Source organism: Colias eurytheme, chromosome 8 (genome assembly GCF_061535395.1).
Source record: "Colias eurytheme isolate Ceu_HAF_F1 chromosome 8, ilColEury1 Martin Lab GWU primary, whole genome shotgun sequence".
NCBI lineage: Eukaryota > Metazoa > Arthropoda > Insecta > Lepidoptera > Pieridae > Colias > Colias eurytheme.
Window position 1 is genome coordinate 1,711,669 of NC_142987.1, and position 25,727 is coordinate 1,737,395.

The window sequence follows — 25,727 nt, forward strand, 5'->3', positions numbered from 1 at the left end:
TCCTGGTTTTCACCTCATACGCAACGATCGTGTTGGCAAGGGAGGTGGTGGCGTGGCGATCTACCTCCGGTCTCACATCCCCTTTAAATTAATTTGCTCTTCCCCTCAGCCTCCTCCTCCTAATTCCATCGAACATCTCCTCATCGAAGTCCATTTGCCGCATTCCAAAATCCTCCTTGGCGCTTTCTACAGTCCTTCTCTCTCCATTGATTACTTTTCCTCCTTTGATAACCTCCTTGGTAACCTGTCTCCCCAATATGAGCATTTAATTTTTATGGGTGATTTTAACACATGTTTGCTCCGAGGTGATACCCGTGCTAATAAGCTGCTTTCCATCCTCAACTCTCACAATCTCCACACCCTTTCCTCAAATCCTACTCACTACTTTCCTGGCTGTAATCCTTCACTTATAGACCTTATGATTGTTTCCTTACCAAACTTCATATCCAAGCATGGGCAGTGTTCTGCCGATGCCTTCTCCTTTCACGACCTCATTTACCTTTCATATAAGCTCCAATCCCCTAAATTCAAACCTTCCACTCTTCTGCTTCGTAACTTTGTGGGAATGGACAGAAATGCACTCCGCTGTGATGCGCAGAATATTTGTTGGAGTGAGGTGTATGACGCTGAGCCAATTGATACGAAAGTATCATTATTTAACTCTTTGCTTATTGATTTGTATGACAAACATGCACCTCTACGACCCGTTAAAAAGAAGCACACCCCGGCACCTTGGCTTTCACCAGAGCTTAAAAGTTTATCTTCTAAAAGGAATCGAGCTAAATGTAAACTTAAGACTGCTCAGACGGACGAAGCACGGGCAAAGTACAAAAGTATACGTAATCGCTGCAACGTATTGTGCAGAGACGCTCAACGACGTCACATCCATAAATCCCTTGAGAACGGTGATTCGGTTTCAAATTGGAAATTTTTGAAAAGTTTAGGAGCTGGTAAAGTGACGCATAACACTCCTAGCAATATAAACATCGATCAGCTAAACGTGCACTTTACGTCGTCTCCTTCCCTTGAAACTAGTGTGAAAAACCGTACTCTAGCCCACCTCTCATCACTCCCTTCTCCTAATTATCCTCCTTTCCTTTTCAGTCTTGTTACCGATCGCGACGTTAATAAAACCATATTGTCAATATCATCAAACGCAGTTGGCTGTGACCTTGTAAGCCGTAATATGATCATTCCTATCCTTGACATAATTGTTCCCATTATCACTCACATTTTCAACACCTCCATCTCAACTGGCATTTTTCCAAGCGCTTGGAGAGATGCTCAAGTTATTCCTTTGCCCAAAAAACTTAATCCTAATTCTTTTACCGACTACCGTCCCATCTCCATACTACCTTTCCTTTCGAAAGTCCTTGAACGTCTCCTTCATCTGCAACTTACTACCTTCCTTAATACACATAATATCCTCAGTGATTTCCAATCTGGTTTCCGCCCTGGTCATAGTACGACTACAGCCTTGATCAAGGTGACAGACGACATTCGTGCTGGTATTGACAATAAGCAGCTCACAGTTCTGGCTCTTTTAGATTTCAGTAATGCTTTTACTACTGTCGACTTCGATATACTGCTGGGTTTGCTAGGTGTTATTAATTTTTCTCCTTTGGTAACTGACTGGTTCCGTTCCTACCTTACTTGTCGGAGGCAGCGTATCATGATGGGTTCCAAACACTCGTCTTGGTGCGGAGTCTCTGCTGGTGTTCCACAAGGGGGCGTCTTGTCTCCTCTCCTCTTCTCCATTTTCATCAACTCCTTATGTTCCCGTTTGACGGCTCCGTACCATATGTATGCAGACGATTTACAAATTTATACCCAGTCTACTCTCGCTGACTTACCTAAGGCAATTGACTTTTGTAACTCTGAATTGGCAACAATACTTAAATGGAGCAATGAATTTGGACTAAAAATCAATCCTTCCAAAAGCAATATCATCATAATCGGTAGTCCTTATATGATTTCAGAAATCGACTGGGGTATTTTACCAAGCATCAAAATCGGTGGCGAAGTCTTGCCTTACCAAAAGGTAGTCAAAAACTTAGGCGTGCTGTTTGATCAAACGCTCTCCTGGTCCAATCATGTCCAGGAATTAAGCCGCAGGGTTTATGCTGCTTCATCTACGCTCCGGCGGCTTCGTAACTTTTTGCCCATTCCCACGAAGATTATGCTAGCGCAATCCCTTCATCTTCCTATTCTTGATTACGCTGATGCATGTTATCCTGATTTATCAGTTGAGCTTACTGAAAAACTTGAGCGGCTCCAAAATTTTTGCATAAGATTTATTTTCGGCCTTCGGAAATATGATCATGTCTCTTTCTATAGAAAAAAGCTCAAGTGGCTCCCCATCCGTTTTCGCCGGAATCTGCATTTGTTGCATTTACTTTTCCGTATCCTTTTTGACCCTTCCGCTCCTACGTACCTTAAAAACCAATTTTCCTTCTTGCGCAATGAAAACTATACCCTTCGTTCGGTTGACAGACTTACCTTATGTGTCCCTGTGCGACGTACCAACTTTTTTGGGAAATCTTTTACGGTAACTGCTGTTAATCTTTGGAATGCATTGCCATTACCAATCAAACAAGCTAAGAATTTATCATGTTTTAAAAACCTCCTTCGTCGTCACTTTCTGTCATCCGCTTTCAACTCGGCATAGTAACTTTTATTGTTTTAAATTTTTATATTAGTAGTGTATGTATTATATATGTATTATATGTATTATATAATTATATATTATATGTATATATATTTATGGTATATTTGTATAATATAAGTAGTCATATGTATATTATATATTATATAAGTATATTTTTGTATGTACTGTAGTGTCGTATATATGTTTATGTACAGTATATAATTTATAAATTGTTATGTGTTTTAATCTTCTTATATTTTATTTTGTTTACAGTGACATCATTATCATTATTATTTTTTTTTTTTTCTTTTTTCTCTCGACCTACCTTTACAACTTAATTGAGCTGATTACCTTCTGCCCTGGTTGCCTGGAAGAGATCACTTCTAAGTGATAAGGCCGCCAAATACACTAAACTGCTCCTTGCTTTTATTTTTGTGTGTTCTAGTATGTAAGTCTGTTTAGTTGTATTAAAGAGTAAAATAAATAAATAAATAAATAAATGCACACGATGTTTTACAGATAATACAATATATTACGTAGTATAGTCTGGTAATTTATATTCTAATCTTCAATGAAAACGATGATGTTCAATATTCACCGCCTACCCTCTAATTACCTGATTTATGCGCCTCGTGAACTTCAAACTACCCCCATAATTAATGCTGAAGTAATGACTTCCTAACGAGATGTACATTAGTTTGATTAATATATACCCACTTTATTATGAATTATACAAATTAAACAGTAAACTGTTGAATCAATTTTGATGAAAGTGTCCTGTAGTTAATTTATGAAAGACTGATTTGTGCTACATTCATTTTATAAAAACCTATTTCAAAAAAAAAATACTTAATTTACGAGTTATATTAATACACTACCTTTAATTTCTAAATACATCTTGTTAATTGGTTTGTTTGTGTTGGTCACACAAAATTTCATGAGAAGTGGTCAAGCCGTTTCGGAGGAGTTTAACTGCTTATAAGGACATGAGAATTTTATGTATTAGATTATATACATTTCTCAAAACTCAAACTCAAACTCATTCATAACCTTAGATTGATATGTCCTTATAAGCCAACTCAAAGAAGTTTGTAATTTACTATAAATAATTGTTGTGTGTCTAAATAAAATATTTATGTGTCTAAGGATTTTCACTCTGCATTGAATTTACGGTCACTGTTCTTATAAGTAATATTACTTAAGTAATTTTCTTTATTTCTTTGTTATATAGAGCCGCAAGGCTCAATAATAAGAGGGTTTAATAAAATATTTTTTTTTTGCTAAAAGGGATGATAAGTATATATATCTAAATAATTTCACATATTAAAATAATAAGAATTAATTTAAAAAAGACTGTACGTGTGGCACTCGAGGATCGCTGTGCCGGTTGGAGGGGGGGTGTTAGGTTTTTTCCTTACGGAATTTTTACATTCGGTCGCCGCGCTCAAAGTCTGAGATAAAAGCTACGCAATAGCTTAATAAATGTTACGCAACGTTATATAACAAACATAGAAAATCAGTTAACTTTTTAATTCAGTGAAGAAGAACTTTTATATATCCAGCAATTTCGAAAATTCATAAAATACAAACGAAAAGTTACAACTATAATACGAATTTAGTTCTGCCCTCATTATTACGCCGCAAAACTTCCATATTCTAATTTCCCTCCATTAAGTTCATTTATCTTTTTCGTCTAAAATATCAAATATCAAACTAAAAAACTTTGTCTTTTATTATCTTTATAAGTTCAAAAAAATTTTATTAATTTTGTGCAGACGTTAATGTTGGTGACGATTTTTCAATACTAGGTAAAAACTAAAAAGGTTAAAGTCCAATAACATGATAGTATAAAAATGTCCTATGAAATGCTTGTTCAACCAAGTAACCAAGACGAAAGTTTTAACAAAGGATTGAAAAATAAGCCCTTAAGCTGCAGATAAATAAAAGAATTAATTACCTTAGCCTATAGACAAAAGAAAAAAAAACCTACGCTATAAAATATTATAGTGATATAGAAAACGTCATTTAGTTATATTTTTCGTTTCTTAATCAGGAACAACAGAATACTAGATTATCTGCTTACATTTTAAACACACAACAATTTAACATACAAAGCTTTACACGGACTAAATAGAAAAATAAACTTTTAATTAAAAACTCACTTTGTAAACGTTGTAAAACGATATAATGGCATCACAGCATGAATACAGTTCGTTGAGAATTTCCACGACCTGCGAACAAAAATAGCATGTTTATCTCTAGAGGCAAGAGCAGAAGTCACACGAAATATTGTTTAAACTTGATAAATATTGAAGTTATGTATATTATTTTTAGAAGAGAAATAGAATAGTTACATGGGCTAAAAAACTACGTAGATAATATGAAAATTCTTAAAATTTATCATAGTTTACTGTAGCTTGATTGTAGCTATCGTTATGACAATACCACGAGATATACCTACGCACTAGCTGTGGCCTGTGCCCAACGTTACCCGCAATGCTCTGCTCCTATTGGTTTTAGCGTGATGAACTTTATAATTTTCTTTATAACCTATGGCCTTCCTCGATAAATGGGCTATCTAACACTGAAAAAATTTTTCAAATCGGACCAGAGGTTCGAGTTCCTGATATTAGCGCGTTCAAGCAAAAAACAAACTCTTTATATACCTTTATACCTATAAATATGCAGTCAACTATATTAACCCATTGACCACCGTAAGGCCCGATCGGGGCGCGACACAATAGATTTTCTATTGTGTCTGTGATTCCGAGGACTGATGGATTAAATTGGTTTTTATCCGTTGCATTTCGGAAATGCTTTTATAACGTCTACATGAAACAGAATTGCATTTTCATTTTGATCTCCTGTATTTCAGGAATGTCCAGGAATGCATGAGAAGGGTGCTTCGAATTTCATTAATTTTCCTGTGTATTTGGATTGAATACCTCACGTAAGTTTCAATAAAAGTAACAGTTTCAGTGTAACATATTCCAAACTAAAAAAATAGGTATATAAACTGATACATTAAAGGAATGAAAAAAATATAATATACTAGCGGTCCGCCCCGGCTTCGCCCGTGGTACATGTTTACGTTTTCTCTACATAAGAACCATCCTCGTACTTCAAGGAATATAATAAAAAAGAATTATCGAAATCGGTTCAGCCGTTCTCGAGTTATGCGCTTACCAACACATTTTGCGATTCATTTTTATATATATAAGATTCTTATATCTATAACTAGCTTTTCGCCCGCTTTGTCTAAAACATAATAAATTATATACTAAAACCACAGTATTACCATCCTACAGTATGGCGACGAATGTACTTGTGCAGAGAAACGGAGGGGAACTGGCGGGGGGTCGGGCGACGCGGGCCGCTTAATGCAATCACGCTGAGTTTGCATTAACTATCGCGAAAGGACGACGCAGTCGTATTTTTTGTGTAATAATTTTATTATACATAGGTACTTACATATTCTATTATGACGCGCAAAAACTGTTCCGTTTACGGATGTAATTCTACATTGAAATCCCAGAAGGAAACAATATTTCAGAAAGATTGTATTAATTGTATCTGTTGAATTAAAATCAAAGCTATGTATATGTTGTCCTCATTATTTTCTAATCAGATTGTACATCCCAATGCGAATGCATTACTTAGTTAAATGGTATAATATACAATTAAGAACATCCAAAAATAAAGTGTCCACGTAAATAATATTTAGCAGTGCAATATCTGTAATTATATATTTATGAACAAATAATTACATCAGATTTAATAATCGCAATTATTTTGAATGTACATATGAATAAATGATTTCGTCATAATATTAATAATCAAAATTGTTGTATTTCCCATTTGTTGCAACCCTAGCGTATTTTCGTGTGGCAGCGTAAGTACCTACGTTGGCGGCGGCATCGCGCGACATCAAAGGCGATTCCTTACTGTAGGAAATAATATTGTAATACTGTGCTAAAACCTTCCTCTTGAATCACTCTATCTATTAAAAAAAACCGCATCTAAATCACATACAAGGGACTTAAGGGACAGAGAAAGCGACTTTGTTTTATACAATGTAGTGATATAGCGATCGTTATTTTCTATTAACCTGAATACTGTTATTGTTTGTGGATCATACACTCCATATCTACACTAATATTATAAAGAGGAAAACTTTGTTTGTTTGTTTGTTTGATTGTAATGAATAGGCTCATAAACTACTGGACCGATTTTAAAAATTCTTTCACCATTCGAAAGCTACATTATCCACGAGTAACATAGGCTAGGTTTTATCCCGGAAATCCCACGGGAACGGGAACTATGCGGGTTTTTCTTTGAAAACGCGGGCGAAGCCGCAGGCGGAAAGCTAGTATTTTATATCACAGAAAGTTTACAGATGAATAAAAATGGCCTTGATTGAAAGTGATCGGAAAAATATTATAATTATACAGCGAATACCTTGTAAAATGAAGAATACATAATATATTTATTGACGTGTGTGTATGCAATTTTTCTTAATATGCACGCTCAGAATATAAAATGTAAACATAATTATATACAATATCATAAAAAGTACCATTTTAATACGTACACTTAATAATTATTTACACATTGTCATTCGTCATTGAGTTTTATTTCGCAGCCTAAATGTGATGTAATTCTCCACAAATTTTAATAAAGTCTAACAAAAATAAATAACATTGAAGCACGTCTGCATGCAATCCCCACGAAATTGGGTGAATTTACATAAACACGAAATTTAGACTGTTTATTTTTCCACTTGTATTTTCTGTAAGCCTAGTACTTTGAAGAGAAAATTATACTAGCAATGGGATTTATCTCGAAAATATGCTTCTCCAAGTTTTACATAACAAAGTGACATCGTTTGGAGCACTGAAAAATATTCATACATGTATTTTTATACAAATAAAACTTCTTGGTATTTCACCGTATTATAATATTTCGAACTCTATACCGCTTAGATAATATTATGTCTACACATTATAACGACTTCTATTTAAAGGTTTATATTTATTATATTTACCTGAGGAGCAGAAAATGAGTAGGACGAGTGTGATATCTCGAATACCTATTCTATTCCTGCATCAGTGCTTTTAAAGGGCATCATTTTGACATTTTATTTCTTAATTGCTTATTAGAACATAATTGTTCGTAAATTAGGGTCTTAATAATGTTATTAAGACCCTAAAAAAATCACCCTTTTCAAGCGTAGTCGGATAAAAAGTGGGGTTAGGCAGTCAGCGAAAATTCAGCTATTGGCGCCTGAGGTGAGGGGTGAGGGGGTCCGCGTTTAGTAAGTATGGAATCAACGTGCTCGAAACCAAAAATCGTAAGCGCCATTCACATGATATATAGATTTTCTAAATCTAAACTGTCACGAAATCGAGAAGGTAATTTACCTATGTATTTGTGATTTTATACGAATTATAATCGTAAAATACGGTTGTAATGAGCATCCCATCACACATACGTTCTGTAATACATATTAGAAATTTCAGTGCGAAAAAACTTCAATATATTCAATTATAGCTCATACATAACAGTCCATTTTGCCGTTTTCGTCTACTAAGGGCCCTTAATATTATTTATTTATTATGATAGTAAACATATAGTAAAGGAAAAAATCGGCCATTTTTATTTTTGATTCAGTCAATAATTCTCTCCAACTTTAAAACTATTTAAAATGTAGATATTTACCTTAATAATATTATGTTACCTTTATACAAATGCTATACATTTTGCAAAATAATCTATCTAAAAACTTTAATGAAGCCTAAACTACTGAAGTAACATATTGACGCCTTTAAAAAGAAACACAAAAAGCTTTTTAAATAAACTTAGCTTCATAACATTTCATAATATTATCATAAATGAAACCAACCTGCGCAGGAGTGTTAGTAGCAGCAAGCCGGTTGAATCCAACTATGTCGCTAAAGTAAATCGTCACGCTTTCATAGCTCTCTGCTTGCACTGGCTCCCCACGCTTCAGGGCCTCTGCTACCGTCCTGTAGAGAGGATACTTTTAAGGGTAATAAATAGACAGAAAGAAAAGACGTGTGGCACTCGGGGACTGCCGCGGTAAAGCCTAAAAGCATCCTATGCCTTCAAGCCACACCTCCGCGCCCGTCGGAGTGGGGAGCGTGAGGTTTTTCGTTACTAAATTTCTGGATTCGGTCCCCGCGCTCCAGGCCCGCGATGGAAGCTATGCAATAGCTCATTTATAATATTAGTAGGAGTAGGATTGATGTAATGATTTCTATCTTATTCTTGAACTTAGATCGAAGGAAAGTATATTATTTTTTAGAGTTTTGTTTGGGAGAAAAGCTGTGTAAGATAAAATGAAATATGTTTTTCCAAGAATACTAATATTTAGCCTGTAGTCGGTACCAAAATAAAATATTTCAATGCAAATAATATGGTAAAGAGCTAAGAGTAGGTAAATATTTGTATTATATATTGTCTCAATCGATAATCAATCAATCGATAATCAATCAATCGATAATCAATCAATCGATAATCAATCAATCGATAATCAATCAATCGATAATCAATAAATAATCGATAATCAATCAATCGATAATCAATAAATCAATCAATCAATTAATCAATCAATCGATCAATCAATCAATCGATAATAAATCAATCGATAATCAATCAATCGATAATCAATCGATCAATCAATCAATAATAAATCGATCAATCAATCAATCAATCGATCATTCGATCAATCAATCAATTAATCGATCAATCGATCAATGGATAATCAATCAATCGATAGTCAATCGATAATCAATCAATCGATAATCAATCAATCGATCAGTGGATAATCAATCAATCGATAATCAATTAATCGATAATCAATCAATCAATCGATAATCAATCAATCGATAATCAATCAATCTATAATCAATCAATCGATAATCAATCAATAATCGATAATCAATCAATCGATAATCAATCAATCGATAATCAATCAATAATCGATAATCAATCAACCGATAATCAATAAATCAATCAATCAATTAATCAATCAATCGATAATCAATCAATCGATAATCAATCAATCGATAATCAATCGATCAATCAATCGATAATCAATCGGTCAATCAATCGATAATCAATCAATCGATAATCAATCGATCAATCAATCGATAATCAATCGATCAGTGGATAATCAATCAATCGATAATCAATTAATCGATAATCAATCAATCAATCGATAATCAATCAATCGATAATCAATCAATCGATAATCAATCAATCGATAATCAATCAATCGATAATCAATCAATCGATAAACAATCAATCGATAATCAATCAATGGATAATCAATCAATCGATAATCAATCAATGTATAATCAATCAATCGATAATCAATCAATCGATAATCAATCAATCGATAAACAATCAATCGATAATGAATCGATCGAGCAATCAATCGATCAATCAATCAATCAATGGATAATCAACCGATCAATCGATCATTCGATCAATCAATCAATCGATCAATCAATGGATAATCAATCAATCGATAGTCAATCGATAATCAATCAATCGATAATCAATCAATCGATAATCAATCGATCGATCAATCGATTAGTGGATAATCAATCAATCGATAATCAATCAATCGATTATCAGTCAACAAAAAATATATTACAAGTCTCTCTCTTTAATGTACTTAAATTAAGATGCCTTATAGAATATTCTTTAAAAACTCACCTAGGCAACATTCTATTGAGTAGACCGTCAGTTCTTTTCTTCTCTTGTGCCAGCTGTTCAGTCCTCGCGGCCACCAGAGCCTCCAGATTTGATGCGTATTTCTCCATCATGGACAGCATGTTGTCGAATATATTTGTTTTCCTAAGAACAATTAGAAGATTAAGAAATTAATGCCTTTTGAATGGATTTTAAACGCATTTAAATTGTTTGACATGTTGGAACGAATAATAAATGCTTTCTTCTTTCCTAATTATTTAAATTATGTATACTAAAACTTTCCTCGAAAATCATTCTTGTTAAAAAAACCGCCTCAAAATGCGTTGCGTTATTTATTAAATATGATATATTATATAGCCTATAAGCCTTCTTCGATAAATGGGCTATCTAACACCGAAATAATTTTTCAAATCGGACTAGTAGTTTCTGATTAGCGCGTTCAAACAAACAAACAATTCTTCAGCTTTATAATATATATTATATATATATATATATATATATATATATATATATATATATATATATATATAATTTTATTATAATTTTATTTATCTCTTATATATAAAATTCTCGTGTCACAATGTTAGTCTGCATACTCCTCCGAAACGGGTGGACCGATTCTCATGAAATTTTCTGTGCATATCGGGTAAGTCTGAGAATCGGCCAACATCTATTTTTCATATGTACCACGGGCGAAGCCGGGGCAGACCGCTAGTCTTATATATAAAATTCTCGTGTCACAATGTTAGTCTGCATACTCCTCCGAAACGGGTGGACCGATTCTCATGAAATTTTCTGTGCATATCGGGTAAGTCTGAGAATCGGCCAACATCTATTTTTCATATGTACCACGGGCGAAGCCGGGGCGGACCGCTAGTAATATATATAAAATAGATATATGTAATATGTATACATAGGAACAGATAGCCAGGTAGAGGGAAGCAACTTTTGAATAGTATGTTACTATGTAGTAGTGTAAATTGAATAACTTTAACTACTTATAAGTTATTTAGGTCTAATGTTCTTAACAATGAGTCAATTATATTCCTCTTGTAAAGAGAATACTGTCTAGTGTAGTTAGTATAAGAAATAAATGACTATATTATAGTACTTTTATCTTTCATTGTATAAAAGCAAGATTCTTTTCAACAGGAGCCCCTGTTTTTTTTATAATTACACTATAATTACATTATAATTACCTAATACATTTTATTGAATTTTTTTACAATGAAATTTTGCCAGTGTTTATAAAATATAGTTAACTAATCTGAAAAAGTAAAGCTATTGGGTGGGGAAATTTTTTAGAGAAAAACATCGAACTAGCCTTTGTGTAATTAACAAGTTACAAGCCTTTATGTAAAATACAGAATTCGTTATCTGAACATTTTCTCAAATATACTATACTATACTTTACTATACTTGTTTCTATTTAGGAACTTGTCAAGCATTTTATTGAAATAATTGGAACTTTGGAAGTAAGACTGTCTCGTGGGCGTGATTGAAACAATCGGATACAGATAAGGTTTTTATAAATTTAAAATTAAATAATATAAATTTAAATCAACTGTAAAGTAACTGTAACTTTTTTGTTTTGTAACTTTTTAACCACCTATTTAAACTACTATATTAGCCAATAAAAATATCAGCCACAATACCAATCATCATTAAACATGCAGTATTTTGCAATTTTGTTAGGTACATTATCCTGTCGTCGAGTAAAGTTGAAACAAAGAATAGGTAATCTAATAACCACGTGTATTTAATAGTGTTATGCTTTTTTATAAGGGTCCTTTTACCTTATTTATTTAATTATATAATATTAATGACATTATTATATACAACTAGCTTTTGCCCGCAGCTTCGCCTGCGTGGAAAAGATAAATAAACATGATACAAATTTACATCCCCTATTTTATCCCCTTGGGGGTAGAATTGATCAAAATCCTTTCTTAGGGGACGCCTCCGTCCTAACATCTCCCTGCATGCCAAATTTCAGCCCGATCCGTCCAGTGGTTTGGGCTGTGCGTTGATAGATGACTATATCAGTCACCTTTGAGTTATTATATTTATATATATAGACTAGCGGTCCGCCCCGGCTTCGCCCGTGGTACATGTTTACGTTTTCTCTACATAAAAACCATCCTCGTACTTCAAGGAATATAATAAAAAAAGAATTATCGAAATCGGTTCAGCCGTTCTCGAGTTATGCGCTTACCAACACATTTTGCGATTCATTTTTATATATAAGAAGATTGGTATTAGTTACTCACATTTTGTCTTTAAATTAAAGGCGTTTTCGTATCAAAATTAGCAAAATAACAACGAAACACGAACGAGGTTTTATCACACGTGTCCTAGTGTCCTAGATCAGAACTATACCTAGCTCAAGTTGGCGCTTACGTTGATAACATGAGTTAGATTCTATTCTACGTTCTAGAATATACCTATCAGGTTTAGATGATTGATGATTTTTTTATGTGGCAAGGTTTAAAATTTAATTTTAAATAGATATTGACAAAAATCTTACGTTTAAGTACCTAGGTATCTTGGTACGTGTTTCTTTCTTGATTTGTAATGAAGCGTAAATTGTCGAATAATTACTTTGCAAGGAATGTGCTTATAATTTGGTTGTTAATAAATAAAAGTTATAGTGATAAATAATAGATAGAGTAATATTATATTATGGTAAGGTAAGGTCAGTCACGGCTTTCGAATAATGTACAAGACAAGTTAACAATTCTTGTAAAAAATATTAATTTTGTCTATAAACATTAAATTATTACATTTTCGCCAAGTTAAATTCAAAGTAAATAAAAATCTATTTAATTGCAAATACTTTGTGTAAATATGTGAATTTGATTTAGACGTATTTATTACGTAGGAAGTACCTATTTAAAACAATCCGCTCAAATTCAATGGAAAACCGAAACCGCCCTTTATCGAAAACTTAGCGGTTAGACGAACGTTTTGAAAATACTTGAATTCAATAATAAACTCTTAATTACCTATCCCTTAGTACCTATAACGAATTAATTTCAAAACGCACAAACGTTTATAATCGTAATGTTTGTAAGGTTCTGTTGAAAATTATTTTAGCATTAGAAAGGAATCAACTTCTTTAGGTACGGCGTAAGATATGTATTTTTAATATGCTTTTATTAGCTTCACCTGTGAGCATAAGTTTGTATGTAACTGACTCGTTTAGACTCAAATTAGATGGGTATTTAACAGATAGATCTAATTTAAAATCTGAACAACTATCAGGGATCGCTAACAATACAATAATTTCATAACCTAATATTATAAGCGTGTTTTTAGTGTTTGTTTTCAACTACCTATATTTATTGCATAGAAATCTAAATTGCCTTGTTATTTAGATTTCTATGATCCAGGGTCACGGGCGAAGCCAAGACCAACCTAGTTTCTCATTCTCTTAATGTTTCATTATTATGTATGTTATAGTAATACATATACACTTTCATATTACACAAGAAAACACTTAACTACAATATACAGATGTGTCTGCGGTTTGATCCATCGATAGTTCTCTAGCAGCACTTTAGGTATGAAACTATAATGCCTGCACTGTAATGTAAGTGGCCTATTTTACGTGGCTATTGATTGTAGAAATTAAAAGGCTTCTTGAAATTTAAAATGGTCACTTGAAACAGAATTAAGTTTTATTACATTCACTATTTAAAGATCTAAAGCTTTTACCAAACCGAGGTAATCCTTCCTACTAATATTATAAAGGCGAAAACTCGTGAGAATGGATGTATGTGTATGTGTAGGTGTGTATGTTTGTGACTCTTTCATGAAAAAACTACTGAACCGATTACAATGAAATTTAGCACACATACAGAGTGTAACTTGGATTAATACATAGTTTATCCCGGAAATCCCATTGGAACTATGCGGGTTTTTATTTAAGAGGCTGTTAAGAGCAAATTTCACAGTGATTGCCCTCTCCTTTACTCCCATACAATTGGACAGTGTGCGCAAACGAGAGCGCAATATCACTGTTACTTGGCGGGGCCAGGTCGTAGAAGAAAATAATAAGAAAATATGTGATTTAAGGAAAAGTGTGGGTCATATGCGAAATATGACTCGGAGTTTCAGGTATGAATATGTTGACTTCTTGTTTTAAATTGCAGACCCGTCCGTCAAAAAAATAAAGACATAGAATCGTTTAATGATGATTTTAAGAGCAATCTTTGCAATTATTTTCTATCGAGCCGACTTCGTCCAATTATGTATCGAGTCCGTCCACGTTCTTCGAAATATGAAGAATATTAACATTTTTTTATGGGCTAGAATAATCTTAAAAAAATAATATCTTTTCTTAAAAAACTGCTCAAATAACTTCAATTTGGTGTTGTCAGCCCCTTAAAAACGCGGACGAAGCCGCGTTTTTCATTGTAATCGGTTCAGAAGTAGGTATTTGCGTGAATTCTATCCTCACAAAAGTTTCGCATTTAGATAATATTAATATCCTATTAAATAGCAATATCTACATATTATAACCTATCTAATTATAGTAATGCATGTATATAATATCTATCTAATTATAGTAATGCATGTATATCTAATTCTAATACTATCTGTATAATATTATTCGCTGATTAACCAATTCGACAATTAGGCCAATTATTAAAACCACAGTGCAATGAATCGCGAGTGAATTTATGGGTACAACACAAATAATACACAAATAATTGATCATTAATATTGGTAAATTTCAATTAAAGATCACTAGGAGAATTGCGACAAAAAATTATTTATTAAGCTTACGTTACTCAAATATTATGTAATAATATGAATAAAAAAAGATAACTAAGTAATAATTATAAAATTAATCGAAACACAATCATTGAAAAACAAGTCTAATAATTAAAAAAATAAATAAATAAAATAATCACAGAAAATAATACAAACTTAAAATATTTCTATCCTTAAGTTAGTTCGATTACAAACTGCTTACTAGCAGCCAGCAGGTAATAATATCTTCACCTCTGAGATCTTCACAATACAAAGACAAACAGTTTAATCAAAGTTGTTACAAACGATGTTAGTTTCCAACAGCCTTCATTATTCATAGTCAATATAAATTACACTAATGTTGTTGAATTAAATGAGACCGTAATTTACCTTTCAATCTAGCATACAATTATATTATCTGTGCTTTCAATGAAATTTGTATGTAACTAATTTGCTATGATTCTCATAATATATAAAACGTGATTTATTTAGATGTAAGATCGGTGTCTCAAGCTCGAACTTTAGTTTAAAGTTTGATATTAAGTACCTATATGACGACCTAGATACTCTATCGTCTATGGTCCGTAGATCTCATACTCGCGTTCCGTCGTCGTTCGTTCGTTCGTATACACTTCGTATAGTCCTGTTGTTCTAACACTTTAAACAGTTCAATTCAAGCTTACAGTCGAGACAAGTATTTCTTTTTACCACCAACCATTGCACAAAGATCGTACCTACATTTAACCAACTGGTAAGTACATAAACATACATATTTATTACAACACACAGGGAAAATGTCTATTTAAGGTTAAATTTTGGTTGCAGATATTTGCAATTGAATTGCGAAATAAGCATAGATTTAGCTGAAACAATAGCACATTGTACACTGGGTATAAGAAATGATTTTCATTAGAATATAGTAGACTGTCCTCGCTTCGTTTCAAATCCAAATTATTATCTATTTCCAAACCTGTAAGTTTTGTTCACGAGACTTCATAGCTTCTGGATAGGTTCTGTTTAGCTTATCTGTCAGTTGAAATGACAAAGTGTAAAATACGTCAAAAATATTTAAAAGTAATAACTAAACTAATAAAACTTAATATAATAACGTAATAACTAACACTAATAAAAATTTTGTAAAATTTTGGCGTATCACAAATTCATGTAACGGGACTAGGTCTATCCCTAGTACTATCGGTTGTGAAAGTAATTGTACGAAAATCGCAAATAACTTTAAAATGCATTTTCATGTTGATTCTTTAGCGGTGAACAATTTATATTCTGGAATTAATTTTTGTAAACAGGTAGATTTTGTAATTAAGGATGTTGATGTAGTAAGGTCATTTAGAAGTGTTAAGAGAGGTAAATCCTCTGGCCATGATAAGTTAAATATTGAACATTTAATGTATGCAGGACCCTCTCTGATCACAGTATTAACTACTTTGTTTAATTATTTTATAAAACATAACGTATTGCCATTGGAATTTATGAGGACAACAGTTGTCCCTATAATCAAAAACAAATTGGGTGATCATTCAGATGTTAATAATTATAGACCAGTATCTTTAGCAACTGTATTCTCAAAAGTATTTGAACAGATTTTGCTACCATCTTTAGAGAATAAAATAAAACTTAATGATAGACAGTTTGGATTTAGGCCTAATGTTTCTACTGATTTGGCTATATTTTCTTTAAAAAATTGTATTGCTTATTACACAGAAAGAAAAACATCAGTTTATGCATGCTTTCTCGATTTAAGTAAAGCGTTTGACCGTGTGGTGTATGATAAATTATGGGGCAAGTTGCAAAGGTCTGGTGTGTCAGATAGCATTATTCGCATTTTGAGGTTTTGGTATCAAAATCAACAGAATGTAGTAAAATGGCAAAATTCACTCTCAGATACCTACGTTCTAAATTGTGGAGTAAGACAGGGTGGTTTAACCTCTCCTTTGTTGTTTAATTTGTACATTAATGACCTGATTGAGGAACTGAGTGCGACTCATGTCGGATGTCATATAGGAGGATTTAACATTAATAACCTGAGCTATGCAGATGACATGGTTCTCCTCAGTCCCTCAATCAGAGGACTCAGGGTGTTGGTGGGAATCTGTCAGAAATATGCAAGTGAACATGGGTTACTTTATAATGAAAAAAAAAGCAATGTTTTAGTGTTTCGGTCGGGGCGAGGTCCTGACAACGTCCCTCCGATATATCTTAATGAAACAGAGTTGGTTAATGTAAATAAATTTAAATATTTGGGGCATTTCGTTACCAGCACTCTGAGTGATGACGAGGATATAGAGAGAGAGAGAAGAAATCTATCAGTTAGGGCAAACATGATAATAAGAAGATTTAAAAAATGTAGTAGGAATGTCAAAAAGCTATTGTTCACAACCTACTGTCAGTCATTTTATACAAGTAGCTTATGGGTGAAGCATACACGAAAAACAATGAACATATTTAGAGTACAATATAATAATGCATTCAGGATGTTCATGGGATTGCCACGTTTTTGTAGTGCATCTCATATGTTTGTATTATACAGAGTAGATGATTTTTATGCTATAATAAGGAAAAAAATTTTTTCAATTAGGGATAGAATTAATAAAAATGATAATAGTATTTTAAAAGTTCTCAATAATGTACATAATTTTATCAACAAAAAATGGCTTGTAACTCTTAAATCTAAAAATAAGTATATGTAGTTTTACTAACACTAGAATAAGTACTACTAACAATATATGGGCAATGCTGCCTGATACAAATAAAGAAATAAATAAATAAAATAAATAAAAGGTTTTTTTTCAAGTAGTGAAACTGGCCCTAGTAAGAGTATTTATATAGTCTATAAAATCAGAATATAATTCATTTATTCGTTGTAAAAAAAGAAATAGCTACATAAAAAAAACACATGACAATTAATAACAGGAAAGGACGCAGCATAATATGGAGAAAACAATGACAAAAAGGTCAGTGCTTTCACCGCTGTCTTTCAGTCATAGCCTGTTGTGGCCACAAATGTCATACGACAAAAAATAGATAGTCTTATAATAAGTACGTAAGTAGGTACTCATAAGATCTCGTGTAGAATTGGCGATCTTAAACTGAATGAAATGAACATTCAGATTTATGTAGATAATGTTATTACCTAGGTACTAATATAATACTACATCAAAACTCCAATTATTTCCGTTATCAACAATAGTGGAACAGAAATACAATGAACTAGCGACAAAGCACATTGCTAATCCACACTGATTCAATGCAGGATTGTATTTTAGTTGCCTGCGTTGCGTCTGGTACGAAATATACAGTTTGTGTCGGAATATTACGATTTGTGAGTCATTTCTGTTATTCTATAATTATTGCAATAATTAGTAATGATGTGAACACAATATGTTTAAGTGTATGGATTTTTACTTATTACTCAATCACGAATTTGACAAAATAAAAAAAACATATTTATAATTTAATAATTGAAATAGGTGGTAAGAAGACATTTTGATAATAGGTACGTTATACTCACAAAAAACATATAAAGCGCTTTTTATTTCAGAACGAGAAAAAGTGTAGGGAAGGAATTAAGAAATGGTCAATGCATAGTCTATGGTATTATCGTGATAGGCCGCCACTATGTGTGGCTGCTCACGAAGTCTACTCTTGTGCGAACGCACATGCAAGCTGGGTGAATTAACAAAGGTACTTCTTTATATTATTACTTAGTTATTAATTGCATTTTTTTATAGGATGTTCATTTAGTAGATTGTAAGGTTATTAGTTTAAGTTATTAGTATTTGTATTAGTTTTAATATCTGTATAAGATAGTTTTAGTACCATATTAGGTTAAACTTGTAAAGGTAATTAATGTGGAATATATACTCACATGCCCGCATGCATGTCCTTCAGTCGCAGCTTGACCAGCCGCACGTCAGGACGTCGATCCGGCCGCTCACTCCAGCATGACTTCAGGACGGAGATCACGGAGGGCCGGGCGGTGAGGTTGCCGATGGGAGGACGGTATAGCACTCCGCCTATGGGATGACGCACTCGCCCGATGATCTCTGTTGAAAGAGGCAACTTTTTGAGCATTTTCTGGTTGAAAAATTGTTTTGAAGGGAAGTTGTGGGTTGAACACTTTTTGGTTGGAACATTTAACTGTCACTGATGTACTAATTTTATGAAATTTGAATAGGAAGAAAGAAAGATAACGTTTATGTAACGGCACATAAAAAGCACGCTATTAAATTCTTAGCTATAAGTATTCACTGCTATCGATTGTACCCAATAAATTGTCTTTTATCGTTTCAGTAATTCCAGTTTATAAGCAGAATAGAAACATAGCAGAATAAAATTGGATAGATTTAGAAGAAGAAAGAAAGAAATAATCTTTTAGTAGAAGATACTGGTTATTTTTATATTTTGTATAATATGCGGATCAAGTGGAGAGGGACCTGAGTAAGCTCCAAGCCAACGACAATTGGCAAGAGACCGCTCAGAACCGGAGAAAGTGGAGAGTTCTCGTCTTGGAGGCCAAGACCCACTTCGGGGATTCAGTGCCTCAGGAGTAAATAGTATATAATGCGACATTAACTACTGTTTAATTTTAATCGTAATTTACGTTGAACATAAACTTGCGCAACACTTTTACAATATATTGGTACGTACTCTTATAATTATGCCTGAGGACCCAATAACCAGCACATCAAAATTATAATGTCCATAATCAAATTCGGTACATTGTTTACCACATATTATGATTAAACCCATCTAGAAATCAGGTCAACACTTGATTGATTATTATATTAGATCACGTTATAGTTTATTACAACTACAATGCTGCTCAGTGCTCATGCTTCATTCGCGTTTTCCTTTTTTACCTAATCAGTGGAGCGAAATATGACTTTGCCCCTTTTTTTTTAAGTGGGGAAATCTTGCATAGATACCCACGGCCTCCGGGGAAGGGGCCGTGGGTTATGTCGGATTCCTACCGACCAAAACCCCACTGTGTTCCGTCAAGCCGCATCAACGACGGGGCCATGGGTATGGTAGAATTCTTCCGTGAATGACTTTGCCCTGGGTTACCAGGATTGAAAAAAGCCTATCACTTGCTACTTGGTAAATATAAAGCTTCTTAATAATAAAATAATGTTAAAATCGATATAGTAGTTTTCGAGTTAAATCGTGATAAAAGTCTAATATATTATAGAAGAATGTCGCTATACTATTAGTTTAAATTTTTTTAGTTTTAGTTTAGTTTAATACCTTTAACATTCATAGGTATTTGTTGTGCGAATAAAGATCCAGGAATATTACTATAAATTTTCACCCTTTTTTTCTTCCCTTTTAATTTATATCTAACGACAAAAAATGGTGTTTGTCCATTCAAAGACCAAAGTGAAATCAATTTCTATGCTAAAATTTTAATAAGAAAAGACTGTAGGTAGGTGGAAAGAGGCGCGATCCACAATTAACTTTTTTAGGTTTGTTGTTTTTTTATTATCTACTCATTGTAGGATTATATTATTTTTATCTGCATTAAGCCGTTTTATTAGGGTTCCGTACCCAAAGGGTAAAACGACCCTATTACTAGCCTCCGCTGTCTGTTTGTCTCCAGGCTGTATCTCATAAACAGTGAACGCTAGAAAGCTGATCACAAAATTCGTCATCAAAAGTCTAAATCTTCCCGGGAAGATATCAAGAACGAAATAAAAAACAACTATTAACTCAAGAAAATTAAGGGCCTTACTTCTCAATAAAACAATTAAAGTTGGCTGTTACTTTTATAAGACAACACATTTAAGGATGTCTTAAAGCAGTATTAATTCCAGTGTGGAAAAATGACAGAGCTATACAGGGTGACTGGTAAGACGTCAGACGCATTTAGACAGGAGCTTCTACTCATGAAACTGAACAACTTTTGTTCTACAACTTTGCTGAATTCGTAGAAAAAAATTTGGACTTTGTATGGAAATAGGTCAGCTGATTAGCGAAGTTTTCTTACAAAGTCCAATTTTTTTTACGAATTCAGCAAGGTTGTAGAACAAAAGTTGTTCAGTTTCATGAGTAGAAGCTCCTGTCTAAATTCGTCTGACGTCTTACCTTTCACCTGGTATAGTTCGTATAGTGCCATCACTTTCCTACACTCGGAGTAATATTGCTTAGGGCCGATTTTTCAATGCTTGGATAAAACTTATCCGTCCAATAAAGTATTACACGATAATATTAAAATGTCACGTAAACTGTCAAATACGGGCAATTAGAATACGTTTTTAAAATGGTAGTTTTATACATGATTCGACGAATAAGTTTTATCCAAGCATTGAAAAATCGGCCCTTAGACATAATATAGCCAGATCATAACTGCTTGTTATTGCTAAGTCCTTAAATATTATGGCAGTAATATATTTTATGGCACATTTATGTCACTTTTTATTAAATGTGCTTCCGATTATGATATCTCTCTCTTATGATATACTTTAGAGGTAATAAATCTCAGCCAATTTTCAAGTATGTTTCCTATTTCCTTTGGCAATTTATTTTATGGTCGACTTAAGTCTCTTAAAATACCTTGGTAATATCCTATGAAATGAAAAACGAAAAATTATTAATTCGAAAGATTGGAAAAACTATGGATGCGTGGTTGGTAAATTGAAAAATAGATTGAGCCCCTTTTAAATTTTATTAGGAAAAAACTCCATAGTTTTGAGAAACAATTCATATTTTTGTTATTTTAGAATAAATGAAGTATAAAATCATAATTTTCTATTTCATTTACTCTAATTTATTATATGTTTTTTACTCATACTTAGTTATGAATTTCTTTTGTATTACATATATAATATTTGTTTACTGTAAATACGTTATGTTAATGAAAATGCGAAATAATCGTTTCCTTATTCTCCATTATCCTGCCTTATTACATCCTGGATCGCCGAATTAACTTGAAAATTAATCGTGTTATAATACTGTCTATTACTGGGTATTTAATTTGTACCTAAAATGTTTTTATTTGTTTCCTTTATTTAACAAAACGATTGAATAATTTGAAAGTGCACAAAAAAAAGTTTTATTATAAGTTCTAATTAAATCTTCGGAATGTTAATAACAATAATCTATACTAATATTATAAAGTTGAAGAGAGAGAACAAACAAATTGTTTGCTTTTTGTTTGCAGAAACTCGAATCCACTCATTGTTTGAAAGAGATATAATACTCGTTTATTTTTGTTTTCTTATAATTTAAATGCAATTTTTCATATGTTCATATGTTAGAGCTTTTTCTTTTGTTTTGTACACAAGTGTTTGTCTGGGACTTCTCTGGTATAATGAATCTTAAATATCGTTCATATTAAACAAGTTTTCTCTTTGAAATGGAAGCCTGTAGAAATTTAAACTAAATTTACTTGAGATTAGTTTTTGCAACTTTGCTTCGATATTCAATAAGGAAGAGTGTAACATTTCCGATTTAGTGTAGAGATTAAGTTTAATTAATACGAGATGTACGTGTGAATACATTTTTTTACATCGTCTAAATACATGTTTTCTAAATTATATTTTTCATGAATCTACCTATCTGAATTGTACCCAGGATCAAGCATAGCTATATTACAAACAACCAAAACGCGTTCGTTAAACAATAGATATCAATAAGATAAATTATTGTCTTTTATTAATATAATATTACTTCTAAACAAGATGAATGACCATAAACAAAAGATGGTGGAACCCAACTGTTATTTCTTTTCTAACAATATTCCGAACGGTATTTATTTTTGCCGATTCTGCACGTTCATATTTCTCTGTAGGATAATCTGTGCACGAATTTTGGAGGGTTTTCTTTCATATTTTGCTATGTATCCTTTGCAGGTAAATTTTTGTTTTATAACGAATGTTTGACTTTTGGAGTTATCTGTGCTTGGAGTTAGTGATGTGGAAAATTTATCCGTTTATTATGCTGGTCACTCGCATTCGCACGAATACGCAAATCCACAAGCGTAAGGTATTTGCAAAATGTTCGTATAGGTCGCAATGTACGAATGTGTTTCCGGGTGAAGAACGTGATTACCTATATGTAGAGTTCCTATATGTATTGTTATGTTTTCATGTATATATATGGAATTCATAGTGTAAATCCTATTGATAATGTCTGATTGATAATGAAAATAAATCAATGGTTGATTGTTATTCATGATTGTTAATTGTGAAATTTTCATTCAGTACTAGCGGTCCGCCCCGGCTTCGCCCGTGGCACATGTTTACGTTTTCTCTATATAAGAACCATCCTCGTACTTCAAGGAATATAATAAAAAAGAATTAACGAAATCGGTTCAGCCGTTCTCAAGTTATGCGCTTACCAACACATTTTGCGATTCATTTTTATATATAAGACTAGCAGTCCGCCCCGGCTTCGCCCGTGGTACATATTTACGTTTTCTCTACATAATAACCATTCTCGTACTTCAAGTAATATAATAAAAAAAGAATTATCGAAATCGGTTCAGCCGTTCTCGAGTTATGCGCTTACCAACACATTTTGCGATTCATTTTTATATATAAGAAGAAGATTATGAACAACTAGCGGTCCGCCCCGGGTTCGGTCGTGGTACATATTTCGAAATAAAAGGTAGTCTATGTTCTTTCTCAGGCTCTAAAGATTGTCTGTGCCAAATTTCATCAAAATCGGTTAAGAGAAAAATACGATCGGTATACGTGAAAACAATACCTACATACATAAATTACATAATTACAAACTTTTCCGCTTTATAAAACCTATTAGTATATAGATGTTTTTTTAATTAAAAGTTCCAGTTTTAAAAAATTATCAACCAGAAGTTTTCGCTCGTGACTTTTTCGGTGGGAAACCGAAAAAATGTGGAAAAAGGACTTCTAGTACCAAAGCTGCCAGTTCATTCAAATCTCGTCCTCGGATTAAAGTTTATCGTACACTGTCGGGTTGTTACTGTATAGTTTAATAAAAACATACAAATTGACAAAACCAGCTTTAGCCAGCCAATAATTAAAGCAGACAAAGTTGTTTGAATAATACAGAGGAAATTTAGAAATTTCCTGTGCAAAATTAAAGTTTCGATCAGTAATTATTGTACCTATTTATGTATGTTTTACATTGACCGCCTCCTTGGTACAGTGGTTGACGCGTGAGCGTGAAACCGAGGGGTCCTGGGTTCGATTCCCGGTGGAGACGAAGAAAAAAAAAGTCTCGGTCTGGCAGGACACAGAAGGCTGATCACCTACTTAACTTGTCTCTAAAGAAATTCGATAGTGAAACAGATGTATAATGCATCTGCCCCTTACCCCACTAGGGGACATGGGACTTCACTTATATTTTACATGTTTGAAGTTAAGCGAAAATGCGCAGGGAATGATTAAATAAATGAGACAAATCATTGAATAAAAGGCAAGTTTTTCTGAAGCCTACATGATAACCGTAATGTATTTAATTTGTACAACAATTTTTTCTATTTATCGTATTCTTGTCTGTATAAATACAGCTATAACAAATAAATGTTTAATTCTTTCTTTCAATGTACAAAAATAACAAATACCCAATAAACCCATTGAACCATTTGTAAAATAAATAAATATTCAAAAAACTTACCAGCGTTCGTCAAATTAGTGTCTCCCCAGGGCCCGCTCCTCCCCAGGATCTCATACAATATAATGCCAAAGGAGTACACGTCTCCCTTCTGAGTCCCTCGGGGGGGAGGATTCGGGTCCCTCAGCAGTTCTGGGGCCCGCCATAACATACGCTTCTCCACTCGAAGAGCATCTTCTGTGTCTGTGCAGCCACCTATGAAACATAAGTTAAAGACTGTCAATACTTAAGCAATTTTTGACGTGACAACGTCTTATAATTCGATAGAGCCGGTTGCACGCACGAAAAAACATGACACATGCGGCGTTACCTCGCTCTGAGGCGTTCCATGTAAGGCTTGAAGTGCAAGCGAGAGCGCGGAACGAGTGACAAAGAAGCACAATCGGACGTTGTCACGTTCAACTATCGTCAGTAAACCGACTTTACAGACAACCAATTTTTTTTTGACAAATATTTACTAAACCGCCTACATTGACAGTAAATTAAGGACAGTAAATCTTTCATTAAAAGTATATTTCTAAAGTGTTCGCAAACATAAAAACCATACATATTTTCTACGTTTTTTTGTAGATATATATTTTATATCTGCAGGTTCTATGAACATCTAATCTATACTAATATTATAAAACTGAAGAGTTTGTTTGTTTGTTTGAATGCGCTAATCTCAGGAACTAGTGGTCCGATTTGAAAAATTATTCGTAGTTAGATAGCCCATTCATCGAGGAAGGCTATGTACCATCTTGCTAAGACCAACAAGAGCGCAGCACTGCGGGTAAATCCGCGGAGCACAGCTAGTACTAACTAAAGGTATTTCTAATCTAAAAAGTTATCCATTTCAGTATCTAAGTGTTTATTAATTGATGATACAAAAATATATTTTTGAATATACGAGATCATGAAAATTCAAAATACTCGGATTTTCCTAGATCAAAATGGCAAATGGCAAATCACGTAACTAAAGCCAGATTAT

General features: G+C 33.2%; 1 protein-coding gene across 1 annotated transcript in view; it reads right to left on the reverse strand.

Annotated features, from left to right (window-relative positions):
* LOC149906279 (guanylate cyclase 32E-like) overlaps positions 1 to 25,727 on the reverse strand; it is a 166,500-nt gene that overhangs the window by 29,331 nt on the left and 111,442 nt on the right. Inside the window, exons 14-18 of the mRNA XM_090104411.1 lie at positions 24,761 to 24,952; positions 19,029 to 19,206; positions 10,391 to 10,531; positions 8,550 to 8,673; positions 4,810 to 4,878 (exon numbers count right to left, since the gene is read on the reverse strand). Coding sequence (XP_089960537.1) covers positions 4,810 to 4,878; positions 8,550 to 8,673; positions 10,391 to 10,531; positions 19,029 to 19,206; positions 24,761 to 24,952 — 704 coding nt within the window. The remainder of the gene's footprint in view (positions 1 to 4,809; positions 4,879 to 8,549; positions 8,674 to 10,390; positions 10,532 to 19,028; positions 19,207 to 24,760; positions 24,953 to 25,727) is intronic.